The sequence below is a fragment of the Ictalurus punctatus genome, chromosome 16 (assembly GCF_001660625.3).
Source record: "Ictalurus punctatus breed USDA103 chromosome 16, Coco_2.0, whole genome shotgun sequence".
NCBI classification, from domain to species: domain Eukaryota; kingdom Metazoa; phylum Chordata; class Actinopteri; order Siluriformes; family Ictaluridae; genus Ictalurus; species Ictalurus punctatus.
The window spans coordinates 14493837-14518028 of NC_030431.2; the positions used below are offsets into that span (position 1 = coordinate 14493837).

The 24192-nt window shown below is 39.1% G+C and overlaps 1 protein-coding gene across 5 annotated transcripts in view; it reads right to left on the reverse strand.

Annotated features, from left to right (window-relative positions):
- The window catches only part of ntm (neurotrimin), a 469318-nt gene that overhangs the window by 37552 nt on the left and 407574 nt on the right, over positions 1-24192 (reverse strand). For all 5 annotated transcript variants that reach the window (XM_017489927.3, XM_017489926.3, XM_017489930.3 and 2 more), the window contains one exon: positions 7767-7892. In XM_017489927.3, the coding sequence (XP_017345416.1) occupies positions 7767-7892 (126 nt within the window). The remainder of the gene's footprint in view (positions 1-7766; positions 7893-24192) is intronic.

Consider the following 24192-nt stretch of genomic DNA (forward strand, 5'->3'; position numbering starts at 1 on the left):
TTTTTGTTTCTATTAAAAATGCACCAACCTAAACCTGAAAACTGGATTGTGTAAGGATTCTAGCCGGCAACACTAGAGCACTGAAGGTGGAAAAAAAGTTAGGATAGATAAACAAAGATAAACACTTTAGAATTTGGTGCAAGGAACATGAATCCTTCTGAGAACATCTGAAACAAGTGTTCTTTCCCATTACATGAAGAAATTTTCAGTATGATAGTACATCATATCACAAGATAAATTTGGTTATCCAATGGTTCCAGGAACATGACAACGTGTTTGCTTCAGTGACCTGCACAGTCTCTTGTTCTCAACCCAATTAAGTATCCCTGGGATGAGGTAGAAGGAGCTTTTTGCTGTCCACTGCGCAATTTCCGCTTGGTACAGCATTCCAGCACAATGCACCAAGCTTGAAAACCATAGGACTTCAGGATCACACTACCAGAATAGCGCACCTAATAAACTGGCAACTCAGAACAGATACAAATGCCCATGTTTATACCTCATCAAATTAAGGCTAGCATTACATACTTCCACCTCATTAGCCATAATTACTTATGAATGTGTAAACCCCTTAAACCCCAGTGTGCTGAGGTTTAAGGTCTTTTCAAGTACGTACAGAATACACTTTGTATACTTTCGGAAAATTAGCTTGCTAGTTAGACAACATTCTCACATTCTCTTGTACTATACCTATGTTTCTTTGCTTGAGGCATTGACTAACAACTACATGCATTAATAACACAGCACTGCTAACTTCTTGATTCTGAAGCCAGTTAAAAGATGTTGATTGATTTACTGTAACAGCCGCTCTGACAATAATGCCAGCTATAAGCAAAGGTTTATAATAATGTGCTCATTCCAATATATTATTGATTCTATTAACAACTAATCCACAGGGACTTGTATGGAAGTTGGTAAAGTAATTTAAGCCGAATAATTTAAGAGAACATAACCATTGCTATGGTGAAGCCTTCTTTAAGGAAAAAAACCTAAATAACACATTGGAACATGTATATGCTATGTTACAGTCAGAGATAAATGTTGTATTTTCTTAATTTTTTCAAGTGAGAGAAAAAAGAAGCAACAGGAACTAACTTGTCTCCCTGACCTTCCACTAGGCTTGTGAAATACAACAATTTATTTGTCCCTATATGATTTTTTTACTGCCACATTATCTAGTGATGTTTCCTATGAATATTTTACATCAGTAGACCTGCAGCCATCACACATTTTACTTAGGAGCTCCCAATTTAACATTGGAAAGGCTTGGGAGGGTTACTTAAAAAATTTATTCCGTTTCAGTTACAAATTAGTTCATAAAAAATGTAATCAGTAACATAATCACAAACATAATAAGTATCACAATATGAAAATAATCTGATTACTTTTAGATTACTTCAAGGCCATATATGTAAATAAAGTCAAGATAAAAGCTATTTATCTTTTATTTATATTATTCTTTTATTTATCTATTACTTTAGGGATTAAAAACATGTGGATTCGTTTTAATAAAACAAACAAATAAAATGAATACTATTACTATGAATGCAGACTTTAACCTTTAATACACTGAAAAAGACACTATTAGCATCACACACACACACACACACACACACACACACACACATATATATATATATAGTAATCAGTGAAACCGTTCAATTCATTTATATATATATATATATATATATATATATATATATATATATATATATATATATATATATATATATATATATATATATATATATAAAATATAGAAATGAATGAAGTGAACGGTTTCACTCTGCCTACATTTGACATTTTTCCTACATTCTTTTGAATGTCCATAGAATAAAATAAAATATCAGATGCCATGAGTGTACATTCTGCCAGCAGTCACAGATTTGAATGGTCATGTAATACAAGCAATGTGATAAGATGAAATTAAAAATGACCTTAAATGGCCATGGACATTGTTTCGACTCAGGACAGCTGTCATTTGCTGCTATGTTGATGCCATACATAAAAGTGCTTCACCTTCGCATGTTCTCTGAGAGTTCCTGCCTGGTTGAGAGGCAGGAATTTGGCCAATAGTTGTTGCAAGCCTTTTATAATCAACCAATTGGTGTGTCAGAAGGAGGGAATTACAGAGAGGGGTTAAAGCAATGCAAACATGCGCACACATGTTGCAGTATTAAACCATGCACATCAAAATGACACTGAAGCTGAATTACGGATATGTTCTCAAATGTAGATGCTTTTTTTAAGGTCCGAAAAAGAGGACATGTCCGGGAAAAAGAGCACGTATGGTCACCCTAACAAAATCTTCAGAGAACAATTTGTGTTAATCTCTACCAAATTAACTTTTGCACCAGGAGGTTGCTCAGGTGAGCCACGACTGGCAAGAGAGAACCAGAACTATAATCAAGTGGCTGTCTATATGGCGTTATGTAAAAAGATTAAATTCCTTGGTTTTAAATTTTTAAAAATTGCAATCCTGATAGTATTCCCATTTTTTACAAAATGTACCTGTAATCAGATTATGTGTTTTTTGATGCAACTGTAACGGATTACAGTTACCATTTTTTGTATCCTGGTTAAATAACAGCATTACACGCATTCTGTTACTCCCCAAGCCTTACATCGGCGTATGCTAGTGCAAGTTTTCACTCAAAAATCCGCGAAGCAAATCCACCAATTAAATCCTCCCCAATTAAAAATGAGAGATAATCCAATCAGCATAGTAATCTGGATTAATCCGATATTAAGTGACACCTACTGGAAGCTCTTCCCCATTTCTTCTATTTCGCATGCTCTTGAATACACTCCTGTGGCATCCTGACTTTGGATACGCTCTGAGTTCATTCATGCAAATTAAAATCTATCAATATTCATCGTAGCAATATTTAATATATTTAACATTGGTTACCTATATTTATTAGTGATAAATATATGGACATAGCAATTAAGATTTTTGGCTCTCCTGTACAGATCAGAGCTCAGATGCATTTAAGCACTGAGGAACAGCAGATCAAGATTGAAAATGCTGACCATGTGGACATTGGGCAACCGATTTCGCAAAGGATTAAATTGAAAATGTGCTGTAATCACTGCACTGTTTACTGCACATTACTGCAGAATCTCATAAAAAAATCCATCATGCAACTGAGTTTAAACTATTGCTGCTGCCAGCAAGCATTTCCTTAGTGCACAGCTGATAATATTATTATGCCCTCCCATACTATCCTTAAACCTCACATGGTGGAAATTCTTGTTTTCCAGTATATTTTAGGTTCTGAATTTTTTCCAGTTCCTGTACGATTAAATCAGTAATCTCTTCTTTTTTTTTACTGGTCAATCAAAAGCAGGGAAAAATCAATATCTCTCAAGCCTGCAATCCACCATTAAATGTAACTATAAACAGATAAAAATACAACATGCCATTTTTTAATAAATATAAACCGTTTTGTGTTGACAAATTAATCTGGTATAAGAAGAATAGCACACACTGCTTCCCTGCGCATCACACCACATTGTCTTTGCTTGTGCTCCTATAACAGCCCAGTCTTGTCCTGTTTTATTCTGTATGTATATAATAGCATACACTACTGTGATCCTCTGAGACAGTTAAACTCCCTTAAGCTGTGGATCTATCAAGAGCCAGTGTGTTGTTGCAATGAGTCACGACTGTCCAACACGCAGACAAGGCCATTGTATCATCAATCGCCTCCACCCTCTGGATATATATTTATTTAGAAGTTTATTATATTTGTCATCCCAAAAAACAGGGAAAAAGAGATAAATAATGAAAGTGGAAGTCGGTACAGAAAGCCGAGGGCAGCAGAGAGTGTGTGAGAGAGAGAGAGAGCTCAGTAGAGCAGAGCTGTACTAGTAGATTATAGCATTCCTGCTACAGGGATCATTTGGCCCCTGAAATGAGCTGCTAAACTCACAAACAAGGCAACTGCGCTGAAGTCTCATTATACCCAAACAGCTATAGACTAGATTAACACAATCAGGACTTCATAAAAAAAAAAAAAACTGCAGTGTTTTGCCTTCATCTAAATGAACCCAAAACTCTAATACTAACGAATGTAATAGTGCTTTAGCAGCCAAGCCTTGCAGACACAAATGGCATCATTAAAAAACAGTGTCTTATGCAAACCAATTAAACACGGGCAATGATAAATTACTAACAGTTACTCAATTAGTATTATTGGTATTGACCTTGTTCTATATCCAGCAGCAAAGCAATATTATGAAGCTGTAAAATATCATGTATAATCCTCTTCTCTCCTTGCACAAATCTAAAATGCCTTCATGCGCCATTTGTCGGTTTGTATTACAGGAAAAAATACTAAATAAATTTTGTAGGTTAAAACGAGAAACTGCCAGTATTTATTAAAGCTGTAAATAGTTATGATTATTTGCTTTGATAACATGATGCACAGTAAGCACAAAAACCCTTAGCTTTAAGTGCATTCACACTTTGCATAAGAATGGCACTTCATAGAATTATAACTCATTTGTTGTTATTGAATAGTGAATTAGCATTCGATGCCATGCCTGTTTTGCAGCACTATACGAAGACCAATTCAACTCTGCAGCCCTCTTCTATTATGAATATTAATGTTAAAATCTCATATAAAAACCTCACAACCTGTACCTGTCAAATGAAGCTTCGAATGAAAGATCCATGCCCAATTTAACACATTGATGGACGCTGGTTACAACCAAGAAAAATGCTTCTACTACTACGTTCAGAAGAATAAATCTAACACCTCTACTTGTTTCTTTACTTAAAAAAGAAAAAAAAAGTCATGGGTGACAAAAAAGTAGGTTTGTGTAATTTACTAGAAAGTAAGTAAACTGGATCAGATAAATGGACACCCTTACCCAGAACACAATAAGACTGATACTGCTTATCGTGCAAAGTCTTATTACACCTGTGTTCTTTCAGAATACTTATTGGATTGCAATATGTGAGAGAAACCAGTTTTAGAACAAGGAGGAATATTGTCTTTCATATCTTTTGAACTGTAACATAAATCACTGCCTTTGAAAAGCACAGGAGGTTTCTCCAAAGATCATAGGCATTTATTCTTTCATTTACCAAAGAGTTGCTGTAATATTACAAAAAAGGTAGGCTATTACACTAAGCTATTGTTGTTCTAATTTCCTCCTAAATTAAACTATTTGTTTTGCTGTTAACTTTCAGTGCAGTCTTTGACACAGTGACACCCAATTATATCTGGTGTTCCTGTAGGGAATTATCTTAATGTAAAGGTGATATACAAAAGGTGTAGGCCATTCAATCACTGCTACTCAGAAACAAAATCTCATCAGTTTCTTTCAGCAATGGGAATGCATTGGCTCACTTTGCTCCCTAGATTCAGATTTAGATAAGCGTCTAGTGCTCAACAAGGACTGCAAATGGAAATCCTGAGCATGTCAGTGGCAATGCCTAGCTGCAGATGCAGTGTGGGAGTTAACGCTAGACATCTGGGATTATTAAGAAAAGTATCTGTCACTGTAGCTGTGGTGTTTGTAGGTGTGATGATTCAGATCTTTAAGCTGTAGTCTTCCCACAAAGCCAGGTGTGACTGGCAGGAATAGTTCACATCATTAATGATATAGTCCCTTTCATAAGTATTCACCCCCTTGAACTATGGATTTCTCCTGCTCCTTCAGAGTCACACTTGACGTCATGGTTGCTTCTCTGACTAATGTTCTCTTGAACTGGACACTGACCTTTGGTGGATGACTTCCTCTAAGCAGAATCTGTGCCATATTCTTTCTTTCCATCCATAAATTTTCTGTACCACTTATCCTACACAGGGCTGCAGGGAGCCTGGAGCATATCCAAGGGGGCTCAGGGCACAAGGCAGATGACACCCTGTACGGGGTGCTAACCCATTGCAGGGCACCATTGCACACACCCACACTATGGAAATGCCAATTACAACACATGTCTTTGGACTGGGGAGGAAACTGGAGTACCAGGAGGAAACCCCCAAAAGCACGGAGAGAACATACAATCTCTGTGCACATAGGGTGGGGGTAGGAATCAAACCCCCAACCCTGGAGGTGCGAGGCAAATGTGCTAACTACTAAGTCATCATGCCACCATGTCCCCATATTCTTTCCATTTTTAAATAATGGATTTAATGATGCTGCATGGGACAATAAAGTTGTTATGACCAAACACAAAAACCCTAACGCTAATATCCAAAACTTTGGATTTGATAGCTAATTGGCATTCATAAAGCTGTTGGTTGAGGTCTGTTCTCTGGATTTATTTCTGGAAATGGTGTGTTTATTTTGTGATTGCATGCTGCTTTAACTGCACACAGGTCAACTCCATTCAATTAATTATATGACTTCAGATGGCAAATGGTAATTTAGTGGTTTCACAGCAATGGGGGTGAATACTTTCACAATTTGTCCATTTTTATTTGTAAATAATTGTACAAACTCTATTGATTTTTCACTAGACTTCATTATTATGGTGTATTTTCCATTGATTCATTTCATTCATGTCACACTTAAAGTTTAAGGGGGTTGACTACTTACACACCGGATAATATCAACAACAGCAGCTACAGCATCCTTTACATTTTCAAATACTTATGTTTAAAAAATATGTTTAAGGCTAAATTGAATATACTGGAAATAAATGCACTGTAAGTCTGCAAATGCTATAAAATGGTTACTATTGAAATTGGGAAGCTTGTCATCCAGATTTGAGACTGCAGAAAGGCTAAGTGTAGCACACCTCATTTCATGTGCACTCGCCTGTACTTGCTTCTGGTCTTACATTTCAAGAATGTGTATTAGAGTAAATTATATCTACAAGGCAGTGAAGTGCCCAACTAATGAATCTGCATTAAATTAACACACACTATGTCAACTGTGATACTGATTTAGAATTAACATGTATAATGTAAAAGACAATATTACTGTGTATAGTACTGATCCTGCTGAATAATTGTGTGCAGGTTAATTTATACTTTCATTTGTATATTTCTCACCTATAACCATGTACATATATAATGACAATGAACATGATGTGTTCTTTCTCTGCTTTAATTGTGGCAGTTGATCTTTATTAATAAAAGCTGTAAAAAGCTCTGCCAGACACCTGTACTGTATTACAATAGAGCCTATCAAAGCTCTTAATAATAATTTTTAAAAAAGGCAGTCACATCGATGTCATATTAACATTTCAATTACCAGATTCTTGTACTGACACAAAGGCAGAGAGATGTGGGCTACGGCACAATAGAAGCGCATGAATCATTAAACATTAAAAACATATTTTTTTCCATGATAACGTGAAGCCACACAGGGTGCAGCAGAGGAACAGACAGGCTCAAACAGAGCTGATTTCTCTGTGGTGCACGCTGACATGCAAACGTACCACCAGGTTTATTTTAAATGTCTACACACACCCACACATACAACTTATCTTGCTGAAACGGTACCCACTGTGTTACCGTATTTGAGTATGATGTGTAATTTGGAATATTCATAAACCTCATTAAGGGATGCAATAATACAGATACTCATTCAGACGTGAGATGACGGAACAAAACTTATTCTTGTAAAACTGAACTGAAATATTATATTGTGTAAATACAAAATAAGTCATAAACAGCTTTCTTCATTCTCACACACCAGTGTGACCTATTGTGCACCGGGACCTGAGCTGGACCTGAGCTGTGATTTTGAGAGAATATAAATATGTATTGCATGACATAAAAAAGCAAAGTGGAGTCACTTACCTGTTAGGGACAACATTTTCCAGCTGATTGCAGGCTCTGGTTTGCCGTTAGCCAGACACATGAGAGTAACGTTGGAGCCTTCGTTCACCACCAAACTGTTTGAGAAGCTCACAATTTTTGGAGGGACTGAAAAGAAAGGAATAGAAACAGATATTTTATTTTATATTTCAATCAGAGACCAGGATGAAACTGCAGAGCAGCATATTAAAAACCAAACACTCATACTGTTTCTTTCATGAATCTCTTCTGCTCCAGAGCCAGTGGTGCTTAAGCCAAGTGGACGCTACATGACTTTCAAAATCTCAGAATTGCTGTACTGCATATACTACATGATGTTTATCAATTGCAATCTGTTGTTCCCTTTCCAAGGGAACTCTACATTGTGTCACGCTTGACACTTTGGGAATGCCGCTTGGCGGAAATGGTGTTTGAATATGTGTGAAATCATGCCATTCAGATTGGCTTGCATCAGTCAGGTGACAAAGTAGAAACGCATCACAAAGACTGTATAACGCACCCACAATCTGCGTCATTCAGCATCTTTGTTTTCTGGAACCGCATGTCTGTGTACTATATGTGATTGTCTGTTCTATTGTCTGTCATATTGTTTGTCCATAAAAAAAGGAGAAACTATGAGCAATAGGGGTTTCGGAGGTTGTGTCCCGCCATACTCCGGTTTTCTCATGGAGAATGATGAGCACACTTTCTGTGTTAAATGTTTAGGGAGCAGAGCATGCTAGGTAAGTCCTTGAGGGGGCTGTCTGCATGCACTGTGAAATTAAAAAAAAAAATTTTTTTCTCCCTAAAAAAACCTCCAGGCTCAGCTGGCTCTCTTCTTGAGTGAAGGGAGCTGGGCATTTACGCCTCGTGGTTCGGGACCAGCCGCTGTTGAAGCAGTCTGCCAGCTCAAATCAGAGTCTCAGATGGATCTGGAGGAAGAGCAACATGGGTGAGTCCCTTTCGCTTGCTCTCTCTTCTGGTTCCGAGTCTCCAGTCCCAGAGGGAGCTCGCAGTGCGATTTTTCCCACGGGACTGATAAATCAGCCCGCCGCCTCCACCTCTGAGGAGATGGAGTAGGCAGCACAACCCGTGCAGCTCTCTGAATCCTATAAAGAGCTGTTATAGGTTGTGTGAATGGCCAGCTGAGGAGGCACCTTGTGGTAGACTGGACGAGCGCTTCCTCACCTGTCTTAAAAAATCCTGCCCCCGCAAGAAGCTCCCCTCCAGCATGGTTTTTAACCCCACGATGGTGTAGAAGAGATGCTTGCGGGCTATCTCTCTCCTGGTACAGTAGCAAACTTAGAGGGGCCTTGCCTATGAAGCCATTCTGGGTGTCTTCACAGTTAGTGTGCAAGGCTTATGCAGCAGCAGGTCAGGCTTGTGGGGCTTTGCATACTATGGCTGTGCTTCAAGCTTATCAAGATGACCTGCTAACAGAGCTATAGGATATTGGTCCCAAGGCGGGTGCGAAGCTCTGCCAAGCCACAGATTTGTCTCTCCATGCCACGAAGCAGATGGCCAGTGCCATTGGCTGTTCTGTGACTGCTTTGGTGATTGTGGAGAGGCATTTGTGACTTAATTTGTTGTGAATAAAAGAGAGAGAAAAAGTGAATGCCCCTGTTTCTCCTGCGGGCTTGTTCATTGATGCAATAAATACTGTTGTGGACAGGTTTCAAGAAGTGAAAAATAGTCAGAGGCATTTGATATACTCCTCCCTCCCTGCTTCGAGCTCCCAGAGCTTCGAGTAGTCCTTAGCCTTGGACTAGCAATGATAGAGAGGAACAGAAAGCCACGCAGAGGCAGGGGGTTTGGGCAGCCGCAATCCCAGTACTCCAGAAGCACGAGAATGGATCTGAGGACCATTCTAAGCACTAGAAGGAAGAAGTAGTCCAGAAGGGCTGATAAAGTGGGGTATCGGGGACTTTGAGGTTGTGCTTGCCACCAGTATTTCTGTAGGACATTATGTATTCGATGATCTCCCATGTTGTTATGCCCCTGTTCAGTTAGCTCGGCAGGGTAACGAACCTATGATACTTTCACTTAAAAAAGGCTATCTCTCCCTTCAATCTTCCGGGGTGTGGGGATGCAGCTGAGTTTGGGTCTGCGTTACCTGAGACATATACTCAGTTTCAGTGTGTTACACTCAGTTTATCGTATGCACATTCACTTCAAGTATTGATTTTTCATGATAAGATCTGAAAATCGCACATCCATATTGACCTCCCTTCAGTCGGGTCTGGTGGGCTGTTATGAACAGAGAATATTTCTGAGGAAACGTTTCTTTTCATATTTAAAAGGGGGTATTTATTATCATGGGGAAGTTGTATGCTCTATTACGCTCTATTCAAGTAGGCTAGTGGGACCCAGTGACTACCAGGATAGTGCTGTGGATTCTACAAACACTTCAAATTCGCCCACAGGGAAGTGTATGCTCTTAATATGTGTCGCTACACTTCGTGGTGCAGATATTGTCAGTTAGTCCCTATCACTGAGGTGCGGAGGCTATGGTTCGTCAAAACCAGTAGAGTGTGCTCCTGGTAGCGCCGCTTTAACCAACTCTGAGTATGGTTTTCAGACATCATAGCCCTGTCGAAGCAGTGTAGGCCCCTGAATGGGTACCAACTCCTAGGTATCTCTCAACTGAAGTTGTGAGAACGTTTTCAATACTAGAGTTTATCCACAAGGAAGTGTATGCTCTAATACCTGTCTATTCTTTTGGGGTATAAAGATTGCCAGTAGAACCAGTACCTGAGGTGCAGGAATTCTACAGGGGCACATTCAAGCAAGGGTTTGGCTTCCTCTAAGGCATTATCTGAGGGAATGCTGTAAGACAAGACATTCTATGTTTGTTCAAGAAATGCTTTTGTGCTTATATACATCACACACATTTTTTGACAGACATGGTTCAGTATGGAATAGTGGGTATTCTGGTACCCAAAGCGTCAAGCATGATACAACGTAGAGTTCCTCTCCTTCAAACAAATAGATGCTGAATGACATAGTTTGTGGCTGCCTTATATAGTCTTTGTGACGTTTTTCTACTTCATCACCTGACTGAGGCAGGCCAATCTGATTGGCATGATTTCACATGTATTCAGATACCATTTCTGCCAAGTGCATTCCCAAAGCGTCAAGTGTGATTCAACGTCTCGTTCCCTTCTCAGGAAACAAGTTTACATACGTAACCCAGACGTTTTGTGGATGTAGTAGTGTACACATTACCCAGAGCAATCACAGACTGTTTCCATGACCTTTCACCTGGAGAAATCACAGATGAATTGTGCCTGACTCTCAAATCCCACGTTCTCAAGACAATAATAATGAGAACTGTCTATGGTGTGACTGTCTTGAGCAATTGGCTGTGGTTATTTTGCACTATTTTGTACGGAAACATGGTAAAAGAAAAATAAGAAAAAAATTTGAATGAAGTATTGGTTGGGGAGATGCAGACAGCAAGGTTGTTTGTTTTGCAAAGAGAAGTGGAGCTGTAGTGCAAAAAAAAAACACCATATTTTATACTTTGTCATGCCAGGAACTTTGTTGTTTTTGTTTTTTTATTTTTGCTGTTCTTAAGAACCATTTGGACATGACATGCCAAATTTTTATTATAGAAGCAACATTATTGTGCTTACGATGTGCCCTGACATGAACAGATGATTACACTGGATTAAATATTTCCTCTGTGAGTCTCTTCAATGTTCTTGTTACTTTTTGTAGAGGTGCGCACTACAAAATTAATTGCTGAGAATAGCAGACATGCTTAAAAATACTGGGGCGTCTAAGACAGCACAAAGACTCATACAATTGCATTGATGAATCACTCACACTACACGAGCACAAGGTAGATGCATAACAGCTTGCGCCAAATGTATATACGGGGGGTTGGGTTGGGGTGGTTGGGGTCTTGCAGAGTCCCGAAATTAATCTGAGACAGTAAAATCAGGGCTAAAATTACATAATCTGTAGACAAACCTAAATAATAATAATAATTAAAAAAACTCTACATTTCTTGTGCTTCTTCAATACAATTCCACACCTGACTGCGACCAAGACCCTTGTTTCAAATCCTGTTTTGTTTGCCAAAGTATATCTCAGAAATGCCTGGTTGAATAACCCAGATACTGGAAACCAAAACAGAGATATGGCAGCCAGAAAGTGCTCCTTCATACACCCTTTTAAGTCATTGGCTTAAAAACAAGCATAAAAAAGCACAGGCAGGACTGTGAGCAACGTTCTGAGATGGTGCAATATTCTTTCAGCCTGCCTCAAGGTGCCATTTATGAATTAAATATTGATAAATATTTGAGGCTTTTTCCCTTTAAAAATGATAATATTGCTGACTTATTTTACTGTCTTTACACCCCGGAGACATAAGGTACATTTCTGCTAATGCCATTACAAACTACACCATCTCTGTGTTTTAACTATGAGGAAATATTGCTATACTGAGTGAGCAGCTAATAAAGGTGTGGGGCTGAAATGGAAATAAAGCTGTTCCAGGCTCTCACACATACTTGCAAGCACTCACAGGTATGCGTAGGTGGAAATATTTAAAAGGCCAGAGATCAACACAGTCTTTTCAGGCTAGTAGGAGTTATACCGAAAATCATGAAATTTCACCTATTGGGGTGATTTAGACAATAAGTAAGAGGTGAGCTTTCAAGGACCTTTTTGTTTTTAAAAGCTCAACACAACACTCAAGTAGAAAGTAGTTATTCATAAAAATCAATCAATTTGTAATAGTTATTTTAGTCAGCAACAGTTAAATGCAAACAAGATAACTTTCAACTGGCTGATTTATTGCCTTTGCACCTAGAACATGATTTAAAAAATGCTGCTATGCAATAATAATAATAATAATAATAATAATAATAATAATAATAATAATAATAATAATAATAATAAGGCATTCATGATTGGTGGTATAGTACTATGAAATGTGTAACACCTGCTTTAATTGTTTTATTTAAACCCCCACTTAAGAATAGTAACATGAAACATGTGCTCTCTATTCACTGTATAGCACAGTTCTGGCACATGCATGTAAAACCAATTGATGTGGTGATTTTAAGTGGTTTTACAACTTTCATAAGGCACTTATGGGTTAATGAGACAATAATTAAAAGCATATCATCATGTGACAGAACTGCATAATTGATCTCATTGGGATAAACATTCACAGTTAGCCACTATGTATCAGCTGATGGCTAAAGCACAACTGGCGTTTTTAGAATGCCAGTTAAAATTAATTTCTGTCTGTTACCATCTATGTCATTAGTGGCCCTTCAAATATGTCAAAAATCCATGAAATGATTACCTCTCATAATGTCAAGCATAAGGCTGAAAGCTGGATGCAAGTGCAAAGTGTTTATCAAGTGCTCGACAAACACAAGCAGACAAGGACAAATCCAAAATCTTCATCAAAACCAGGAGATCTTCAAACACAACTTGAACATGCTATGAGTCAAAGAACATGAATAACAGTACCACAACACAAACACTTGGACTCACACAGGCAAGATTTTCTGAAGTATGTATAAAATCTGGATTATTTCAGGAGTTTGTGCATAGAAACAGTTGTGTGTGATCAGGGGAGATAGGGGTCATGTGACTGGTCCAGTGGAATGTGCACAGGCCAACTGAGAATTTTGGGATATGAAGTTTGTGGTTGTGCTGGATGTACAGTAATATAGCTTGCTGAAGATTCTGGATGTTTGATATGGCAGCAGACAGAGATGTGATACATAAGAAGCTTAATTTACATTAGTTTATACAGCATGTTTCAGTATAAAATATGTTGTATTACTTTTTTCCATTTTGTAGTGGTTTCATTATATGTGTATTTATATATTTTGTTTTCATTTCATTTCAGTTATTTTTCTTTTTAAGAATCTTGTTTTAACTTTACATCTTAAAATGTTTCTGTACATGTATACACGTATTCAGTACTTAATTTGTAAATCTGCAGGTTCCGGGACACTAAGAGGGTAGTGATCTGGCAGGTCAGGAGGCAGGCGAAAGGTCCCAGTCCCCAAACTTACTGTCACCTCAGTTAGCTACAAAACACATTTTTCCAAAGCACTTCAAAAACAAAGTTACGTATCATACAGTAGGCCTATTCACAATAAACTAACATTACCTGCACAACATAATCAAGAAAAAAAGTGTCTTATCTAACACAAAATATTCCCTTACGTATTCATGAGACCACAAATGGCTTGGGATTGAACTTTGTAAACGGTGGACCCACAATGTTCAAAAACATCAGAGATGAGATCGTGGGGATGAGAAGAGATTCATGCTGCAAGCTACAAATAAGATTCATTTTTGGAAAACCCCCGCTTGCACTCCACTCGAGGTTGGTATGGTATTCACAGTAACCAAGCAGCGTATTTGAGTCCCTGTACTCCCTAAAAGCCAGAATGACTGTATGTACTGTAAGCTGTAATGTAACGCCATTTCAGCCATGACAACTCTCTGGGAAATTGTGAGCTTTTAATATGGGGATGGAGTGAAAATAGGTTTGATCTGGCGGGCTAGATCTGCTACACTGCTGCTGCTGAGCAAGTATGAATACTTGCTCGATAGTCATGGACAGACATAGAAAGAAGAGAAGCATGCTGCTGCTGCTGCTGAGTGAGTAAAGATACTTGCTCTGATAGTCATGTACAGACATGGAAGAAGAGAAGCATGCTGCTGCTGCAAAGGGTACAGAAGGAGGAGCCCCCATGTAGCAGATCTAGACAGTGGTGCTGGGGAGCAGGGCAGTAGGATACGAAATTTAGTACTGCGCACAGGCTATAGGCGGCGAGTTGGTTGGGATTATATAGGGTTATGTGGGTGGAGAAGTGTGGCTGATAGGCTGTTCCGCGGCATCAAAGGAGCCAATCAGCGTTCAGACAGAGTTTCATGGCTGAACTGTGCATTTTCTTCGTAGGAGTCAAACTCACTTTCAAAGCCTTGTGCAGGTTGACAGTGTTTATCCTTGTGAGCACTTCTAAAAACCTTCCACAATCAGGCTACATTATCACCGCTAGTCATGGGAACGGTCGCCAAACTGCTTCATCAGTGACCTGCTGCCGTTCACTCTCTTGGACTCCTGCCTTTTTAATATGTTTCTCTGTTTTCTGACTGTCATGTTTGGGTTCTTTCAAATGATATTAACGATAACTGCTTCCTTTTTCAGGTTGTCTTTGGTGTTCTATTTTACTTTTGGTAAATTAAAAACTAAACCTATTTATTTTGATAATGTTGTTGAGTGAGACTTCATGAGACTGCGTGAAACATCCAGCTGCAGAGGTAGTGGTAGTGGATTAAAAAGGTTTCGGAACACAGGTGTGCTATATTTTAGATGTACCGGATCCTGCAGGATGCATGTACTACAACCAGGCTTGGGGAGTAATGCAATACATGTAACAGCGTTACGTAATCAGTATACAAAAAACTGGTAACTGTAATCCGAGTTACGTCAAAAAAACAAAGTAATCATATTACTGATAAATTTAGTAAAAAATATTAATCAGGATTAAATAAATTTCATTTAAAACCAAAGGAATTAATCTTTTGACACAACACTATGTAGACAGCCGCTTGATTAAAGTTTGGATCTCTCTTGCCAGGTGTGGCTCACATGAGCAACCTCCTGGTGCATGTGCAAATAAATTTTGTGCAAAATAAATTTGGTAAATGGCGCACTTATATAGCGCTTTTATCCAAAGCGCTATATCCAGAGATACACTGCGTCTCATTCACCCATACACACACACACACACACACACCAAAGGTAGCAGAGCTACCATGCAAGGCGCTAACTTGCCATTGGGAGCAACTTGGTGTTCAGTGTCTTGCCCAAGGACACTTCAGTATGACGACTCAAGTAGGCCAGGAATCGAACCGCCAACCCTACGATTAGTGGACAACCAGCTCTACCACTTGAACAACAGCCACCCCGTAGAAATGAACACAAGTTGTTCTCTGAAATACTTTTGTTAGGGTGACCATATGGCCTCTTTTTCCTGGACACGGCCTCTTTTTCCTGGACACGTCCTCTTTTTCGGACATTAAAAAAGTGTCCAGCTGGGATTTCTAAATTTGAGAAAATGTCCGGGATTCGGCTTTAGATTCATTATGATGTGCTTATCGTCTAATACTGCATCATTGCAACTAGAATTTGGCCAGCAATTATTGGCCAAATTCCTGCCTCTCAACCATTAGCCTACTCTCAGCGAACATGAAAGGTGAAGCATTGTTGTGTACGGCATCAAACAGTTGCTTGACAATAGCAGCTAATGGCAGCTGTCCTGATTCGAAACAATGCCCATGGCCATATAAGGTCATTTTTAATTTCATGTTATCACATTGCTTTGTATTACATGGCCATTCAAATATGCAAATGATGGCAGAAGGTACACTTGTGGAATCTAAGATTTTATTTTATTCCATGGCTATTCAAAAGAATGTAGGAATTTATATATATTCATGTGGTCCTAATAGTGTGTCTTTTTGTGTGTATTGTCGTATCTAAAACGACTAGGTTGCTGAATTTCCTCTAGTTAGTCAATACAATAATCCTCAATTTACTGATCAAAATGAAGCCACGAACAAGATAGATGAGAGAAGCAAAAATTCAGTTTATTGTTCAAAAAACAACATGAGATCCCCTCGTGAGATGTCCCAAAAGTGATCTGAATCTAAGAACAGATTCAATGCCCTATTTATACAGTGTTATCTTTAGGTTATGCCCAATTATCTCATTCTTTTGGTATCCCAATATGCTTTATTAACGTCTTTTTTTGATTCCCCTTAAAAACTACTTCTTAGATTTTAAAATACCAGTAGAATTAACTTTTCTCGTTCTGAAAGCCCCTTAAAACACATTTTCAGCCATTGGATATCCCCTTATCTTCATGTTTTTCTTTTGGGTATTTTAAACATTTTCCAAGGCCCTTACTGCCATTCCCACTTCCGGTAATCGAGCTGTGCGCATCTCATCGCCTGTTGTCCTAAACAATTTGGATATTTTCATCACTTCTTCATTATGGGTGAGATATATTTTTATTATTGCTTAATGTTACACATATTTCTTCTCTAATTCTAAGTATGTTTATATGTTTTTTGGTGCTTCTTAGACATTCTGTGAGTATATGTGTGTGTGTGTGTGTGTGTGTGTGTGTGTGTGTGTGTGTGTGTGTGTGTGTGTGTGTGTGTGTTTCTCTTGAACATCTTTGTGAGTGTGTGGGTGTGTGTGTTTTTCTCAAACCATAGTATGAGTGTGTTTTCCAATTTTATGCTTTTTCCATGTCATGTATTGATACCTGTTTCCTACATTCTTTGCATGTGCTTGTACATGTATTTATGTGAATATATTTTAAGTGTTACCACTACTGTGTTATCAAATTTTTTGTCCTTTCTCTCTGATCTCCGTCCAGCTGATCAACGCCCACCTGCAGCTGGACTTTCTCTCTCTCGGCTGCTCAATCTCACAGGCCTGGGTGAATATATATGCCATCAACTGGATTATTTGGACGTCGATGTTACAGCTCTGCTGGAATGTCTCTGCTCTTCACCTGTACCCACAGGGTTTCCTTATCCTCCCGCTTATTGTATCATTCCATCTGTGACCTATGTTCATGCTTCCACTCAAACTGAAGCTCAACTTCTTCCCATAACTTCTGTGGAGGGCCCGTTTATTCTTTCCTCTGATGATGATAGTAGCTTTGCTACAAACACATCATATGAACTTTCACCTACAAATTATTCTCCTACAAGACCTATTCCCTCCCCAGAATATGTGTATGATGGTGATTCTCAATAAACTACACTCTGTTACCCTCGTGTTTTCCTGTGTCTTAAATTTATTCCAAAGTATTAAAGACTGCATTCACGCTAAGACTGTTTTGAATACTATTAGAAACCCCTCCCAACCACCAAAAAAAAAAAAAAAAAAAAAAAAACGGTGTCCGGCTGGCAAATGCCATAAATGTAAAATGTAAATATGGTCTATAGAATTTTTGGAACCAATCAATGGAATGAGGAAAAAAAAACAGCTTCTGAATTTTCTTTAAAAAAAAAACAAGTGTCAAGATTCACTCATACATCTTCACTAACCACTTCATCCTGGTCAGGGTGGCAGCGAATCTGAAGCCTTTCCTGGTAGTACTGCATGCAAGGTAGGAAAATTCACCCCGATGAGATGTCAATTTACCATGAATGGAATCTCATACCATTGCTATGACGATGACACCCAGCTCTATTTGTTCTTCCAGCCTGACGATCCATCCGTCTCTGCACGAATATCTGCTTTCCTGTCGGACATCTCGGTCTGGATGAGAGAACACCACCTTAAGCTCAACCTGGCAAAATCTGAGCTTCTCGTCATCCCAGCCTGTCCCTCAATCAACCACAACCTCACTGTACAGCTCGGCTCCACCACACTCAAGCCAACCAGGACGGCCAGGAACCTTGGGGTGATTCTTGATGACAGCTTGGCCTTTACAGACCACATCTCAACAAGTGCACGGTCCTGTAGGTTCATCCTGTACAACATCAAGAAAATCAGACCCTACCTCACCGAACAGACTACACAACTACTAGTCTTGTTATCTCAAAACTGGACTACTGCAACTCACTACTCTCGGGCCTCCCAGCGAGCTCCATCAAACCCCTTCAAATGATTCAGAATGCAGCAGCACACCTCGTCTTCAACCAGCCCAAGAGAACCTATGTCACACCCCTCTTCATCTCCCTCCACTGGCTTCCTGTAGCCACCCACATCAAATTCAAGGCCTTGATGCTCACCTACAAGACCTTGTCTGAAACAGCACCCTCCTACCTAAACTCTTTCCTGAAGGCTTACGTTCCCTCACACAATCTGCGATCAATCAACGACTGACGCTTATCAGCACCTACTGAGCACGGCTCAAGGTCCCTTTCAAGAACCTTCAAACTAACTGTTCCTCAGTGGTGGAATAAACTTCCAACCTCAATCCGGATTGCAGAATCTGTCACCATCTTCAAGAAACAGCTAAAGACCCACATCTTCCGTGAACACCTAACCAACTCCTTAAAAATAAATAAATAAATAAATAAATAAATACTCTGGCACTTACACCTCTACTCTGCTCACTTTGCTTCTTCTGGAACTCAATTAATGGATTTTGTATGGTAGCACTACTTGTATTGTTTTCTGCTTGATATATCTTTGCTTGTATTTTCTCATTTGTAAGTCGCTTTGGATAAAAGCGTCTGCTAAATGAATAAATGTAAATGTAAATCACAATAGACCATGCACACATACTGTATATCCATACACTCATTCACAGCCATGAGAAATTTATCATGTCCAATCTGCCTACCTGCATATATTTTGGACAGTGGGCGCAAACAAAGCAGGAACATGTGAAACTTCCTACAGACAGTAGTAATCCAAGCTCAGGATCAAAACCAGGACCCTGGAGCTGTGAGACTGCGTGGTGGCACAGTGGCTTAGTGCTTAGCATGTTTGCCTTGCACCTCCAGGGTGTGATGTTTGTTTCCTGCCTCCACACTGTGTGTGTGGAGTTTGCATGTTCGCACTGTGCTTTGGGGGTTTCCTCCAGGTATGCCAGTTGCCTCCCGTATGCAACTGGTATGCCTGGAGCCAGGTATGCCTCCCGTAGTCCAAAGACATGCATTGGAGGCTGATTAGCATTTCCAAATTGTCCAGAGAGGTATGCGTGATTGTGCCCTGCAATGGATTGGCCCCTGCCTTGTGCCCCGAGTCCCCTGGGATAGGCTCCCTCTGACCCTGTGTAGGATAAGTGGAACAGCAAATGGATGAATGGAATATCATCCATGGAAAATATATATTTTTATGTTCTCAGCCTCAAGGAACTCTACTGTTGCTTTTGATTTAAAAAAAATCTATATGGCTTTTCATTTGCACGATACAGTATATACATGATACAAGATGACAACTTTCACAAGGGGCCTTATAAGTTTGATGGTGTCTTTGCCAGAAGAAAGATGGTGTTTGAGGTCAAAACATTTCATCACCCATTTTTTCCATTTTACCATTAAAATTATTAAGAAACAACATGTTAAAGGACAGTTCACTTTAGACCAATGTCTTCAGAGACAACTGAGCTTTTATAGTCCATCGATGACTGCAAGTATGCTGGATAAAGGAATGAAGATCCTTCAGAGGCTATTAACCAACTCCCATAGTAGAAAAGTAGATGTGAAGAGTTGAGAAGGATTCACTTTTGTTTCAGATTAATTGTTGGAGTGCTTTAGGCTGTGAATATTTATCTTCAGTTTGTTTTCTTTGGGGGAAAACACGTTCTTTGAATTGTAAGTTACATCCTCATAAGCAAACCAGATGCTGTTCCATGTTGACGTAATTATCAAAGTAACTCAGCTGGTAAATGTGACAGGGAGAAGACCTTTTTTGGAAGCAATAAACATAAAGAGTAATGAAAATGTCACAAACACTACTTGCTGCTATTGAGTACAGATGTTATTATGACATATGTATAATGTCGAGGGGGTTGATTTGCATTTCAAAGCTTGAATCTTAACAAAGGTTGCCATCGCTGTCTGGGTGTGTATTCACACAGCATAGTGCAACAGTTTTATCCTGTTTCAGGCTTTATAGAGATGGGCAACTATTAATAATTCATCTAACGCCAACTTAATTCTACCTCCCCACCTGAAATGACAAAGTACTTGTAAAGAGAGTGCACGACAGCAGCACTTTGCTACTGTTTTAGTTGTTGCTGTCTTCTACATACTTATTCATACAGTGCAAGGACAGCCAAAATGAAATCTTTCCTCATTTCAGCTCAAGATCTTAAATTGGAAAATTTATATACGGTGTGCTTTGTAACAAAAATCTTTGATGAGCTAGAATAAATGTCCCCTTCCTGTCTGAACAGCTGAGTCATTTGCTGTCTTCAAACAAAGACTGAAGCCCCACATCTTTTTAAAAGTCACTGTATTAAACAGTTGTAATAATGCAGTTTTAGCTTTAGACATATTTGTACTAGCATGAGAATGTGGTTTTGATTACGGAGTTCTATTTATTTGTATCACACTTGTAAAATCACTCTGAATAAGGGAATCTTACAAATGGTGTAAATGGGAGATCTACCAAATGGTGTAAATGTATGTAATACTTTATGTGAAATATAGGTTTCAACACATAAAGTAGTTATTTCTACAGCTGCAAATGGCAATATTCTTCATTCAGAATATCAGAAATAGCTCATCAATACGGGTAGATGGGGCATTGCAACATCTTATATATAAAACATTCGACAAAATTTAAACTCCTTGTTCACAATCAAAACTTCACACATTTTAAAGTGCACCTATTATGCTATATAAATGTGCCTAATTTTGTTTTAGAGGTCTCTTACAATAATACAGTTTACATGCCTCCTCGGTCAAAAAACACTTTAGTTTCCTCATAACTAACATTGCAGCATCACCTCTTATTCTCAGGGTCACAAACGACTTGCTCAAGGATCTGTTCACTCTAAACACCTCCTTTTAGAGAGCCTACTCTGCGCTGATTGGTCATATGTTGTAGTCTGTTGTGACTGGTCTACCGCTTACAGTGCTTGTGAGAAAGGGAACGGCCATTACCACATCGAAATTTCAGCTCAGTAAAAATGTCGTCGATTTTACCTTATCAATTTGAGCCCAAGTCCAATAGTGATACAACCTGAACCACCATCGCAAGCACGGCAAGAATAGCTCTTTTCTCAGTTGTAAGTTTATATGTACTTTGACAATAACTTTAGCACTTAGCAGAGGCTAACAGCTAACAGCTGTGCACTGGCTGTACATATATACAACAAAACTATGCATTTGGAACACTTGGTAGAAAATATATACATAAATAATTAATCTACAGGTTGTGATCCAGAGGTGCAAGATGGTCCAAATAAAGTGGTTACAGAGCCATCTTTAATGAATAATCATTTAACAAATCCCATGTTGACCACAGCTAGTTTTTAGAAGCGGTCGTTGGTGAAATGACAGGGACGCAAACATAAGTCAGAGTTGAACTTCTGTGTTCTTGTTTTAAAACGCATTGTAACCACTGCCGGTTTACATCCTCATACTTTGGGAGTCCACGCAAAGTGGTTTTGCTTTTGCAGCGCAGAAAACATCTTCTAGTCATGAACCTAACTCTTTCAGGATGCAACCTCAACTATAATGTTTGAGTGAGGGTCAAAGTACATGTTGTTCATGAGCAGCCAATGAAGACCAGAGGTGGGATATTTTTTTGTTACAAACCTATGTAGGTTTGTACAGGAGGTAAGTCTGGAATTATTTCATTTCAGCTGTTCAGAACTCCATTTTTTGTGCATGTTGATTTTTTAAAACTTTTCACACTTTTTACATTCACAAACAGCAATATTACACAATACATGAAAGGTAATATCTGAAAAAGCTTAATAGGCGCCCTTTAAATTTTGTTCAAATAGTAACTACATCTTGAGTGACCAAATTTTTTTTTAAATGCTGCTATTTGTCAGATATAAGCCAGTGTTCAGTTTCTATATTTGTCTTTCTGATTATTAGTTATTATTGGACCTAGTGGTCAGAAGGAGGAAATGCAACAAACGGTAATAGATGCCCATAGAATGCTGCAGGGATGAGGTATTTTTGTAGGCCAACCCGAAGTTAGCATTACCCTGGCTCCCTCAACAAAAATTCAATAAGATTTTTCCATTGGCTTTTGGATTATTGCAGAAAATCTCTGAAAAGTTCTGTGACTTTTCACAGTTTCACAGAAGTTCTGTTTCTTACATGTATTGTTCAACAAAATAATATTTACAAATGAACACAACTTTTATGACTTTTGAAGAATAAATACAATCTCCAGAAGTAAAAAACTAAAATTAGGCTATAAATGAACTACACCATGGTCACATGGCTTCAACATCACCACCACTAAGCTTCCAACAACTCTTTTTTTTATTTAAAAAAACACACATATATATATATATATATATATATATATATATATATATATATATATATATATATACCCTAAGTGAAAAAATCCAAACTGGGCCCAAAGTGTCAATATTTTGTGTGGCCACCATTATTTTCCAGCACTGCCTTAACCCTCTTGGGCATGGAGTTCACCAGAGCTTCACAGGTTACCACTGGAGTCCTCTTCCAGTCCTCCATGACGACATCACAGAGCTAGTGGATGTTAGAGACCTTGTGCTCCTCCACCTTCCGTTTGAGGATGCCCCACAGAAGCTCAATAGGGTTTAGGTCTGGAGACATGCTTGGCCAGTCCATCCCCTTCACCCTCAGCTTCTTTAGCAGGGCAGTGGTCGTCTTGGAGGTGTGTTTGGGGTCATTATCATGCTGGAGATCATGCTCTGCTTCAGTATGTCACAGTACATGTTAGCATTCATGGTTCCCTCAATGAACTGTATCTCCCCAGTGCTGGCAGCACTCATGCAGCCCCAGACCATGACACTCCCACCACCATGCTTGACTGTAGGCAAGACACACTTGTCTTTGTACTCCTCACCTGGTTGCCGCCACACACGCTTGACACCATCTGAACCAAATAAGTTTATCTTGGTCTCATCAGACCACAGGATATGGTTCCAGTAATCCATGTCCGTAGTTTGCTTGTCTTCAGCAAACTGTTTGTGGGCTTTCTTGTGCATCATCTTTAGAAGAGGCTTCCTTCTGGGTTGACAGTAATGCAGACCAATTTGATGCAGTGTGCGGCATATGGTCTGAGCACTGACAGGCTGACCCCCCACCTCTTCAACCTCTGCAGCAATGCTGGCAGCACTCATACATCTATTTCCCAAAGACAACCTCTGGATATGACGCTGAGCACATTCACTCAACTTCTTTGGTTGACCATGGCAAGGCCTGTTATGAGTGGAACCTGTCCTGTTAAACCACTGTATGGTCTAGGCCACCGTGCTGCAGCTCAGTGTCAGGGTTTTGGCAATCTTCTTATAGCCTAGGCCATCTTTATGTAGAGCAACAATTCTTTTTTTTCAGATCCTCAGAGAGTTCTTTGCCCTGAGGTGCCATGTTGAACTTCCAGCGATTTGGTGCCATGTTGAACTTCCAGCGATGACACCAAATTTAACACACCTGCTCCCCATTCACACCTGAGACCGTGTAATACTAACAAGTCAGATGGGGGAGGGAAAATGGCTAATTGGGCTTAATTTGGACATTTTCACTTAGGGATGTACTCACTTTTGTTGCCAGAGGTTTAGACAATAATGGCTGTGTGTTAAGTTATTTTGAGGGGACAGCAAATTTACACTGTTACACAAGCTGTACACTCACTACTTTACATTGTAGCAAAATGTCATTTCTTCAATGTTGTCAAATTAAAAGTTATAATCAAATATTTACAAAAATGTGAAGGGTGTACTCACTTTTG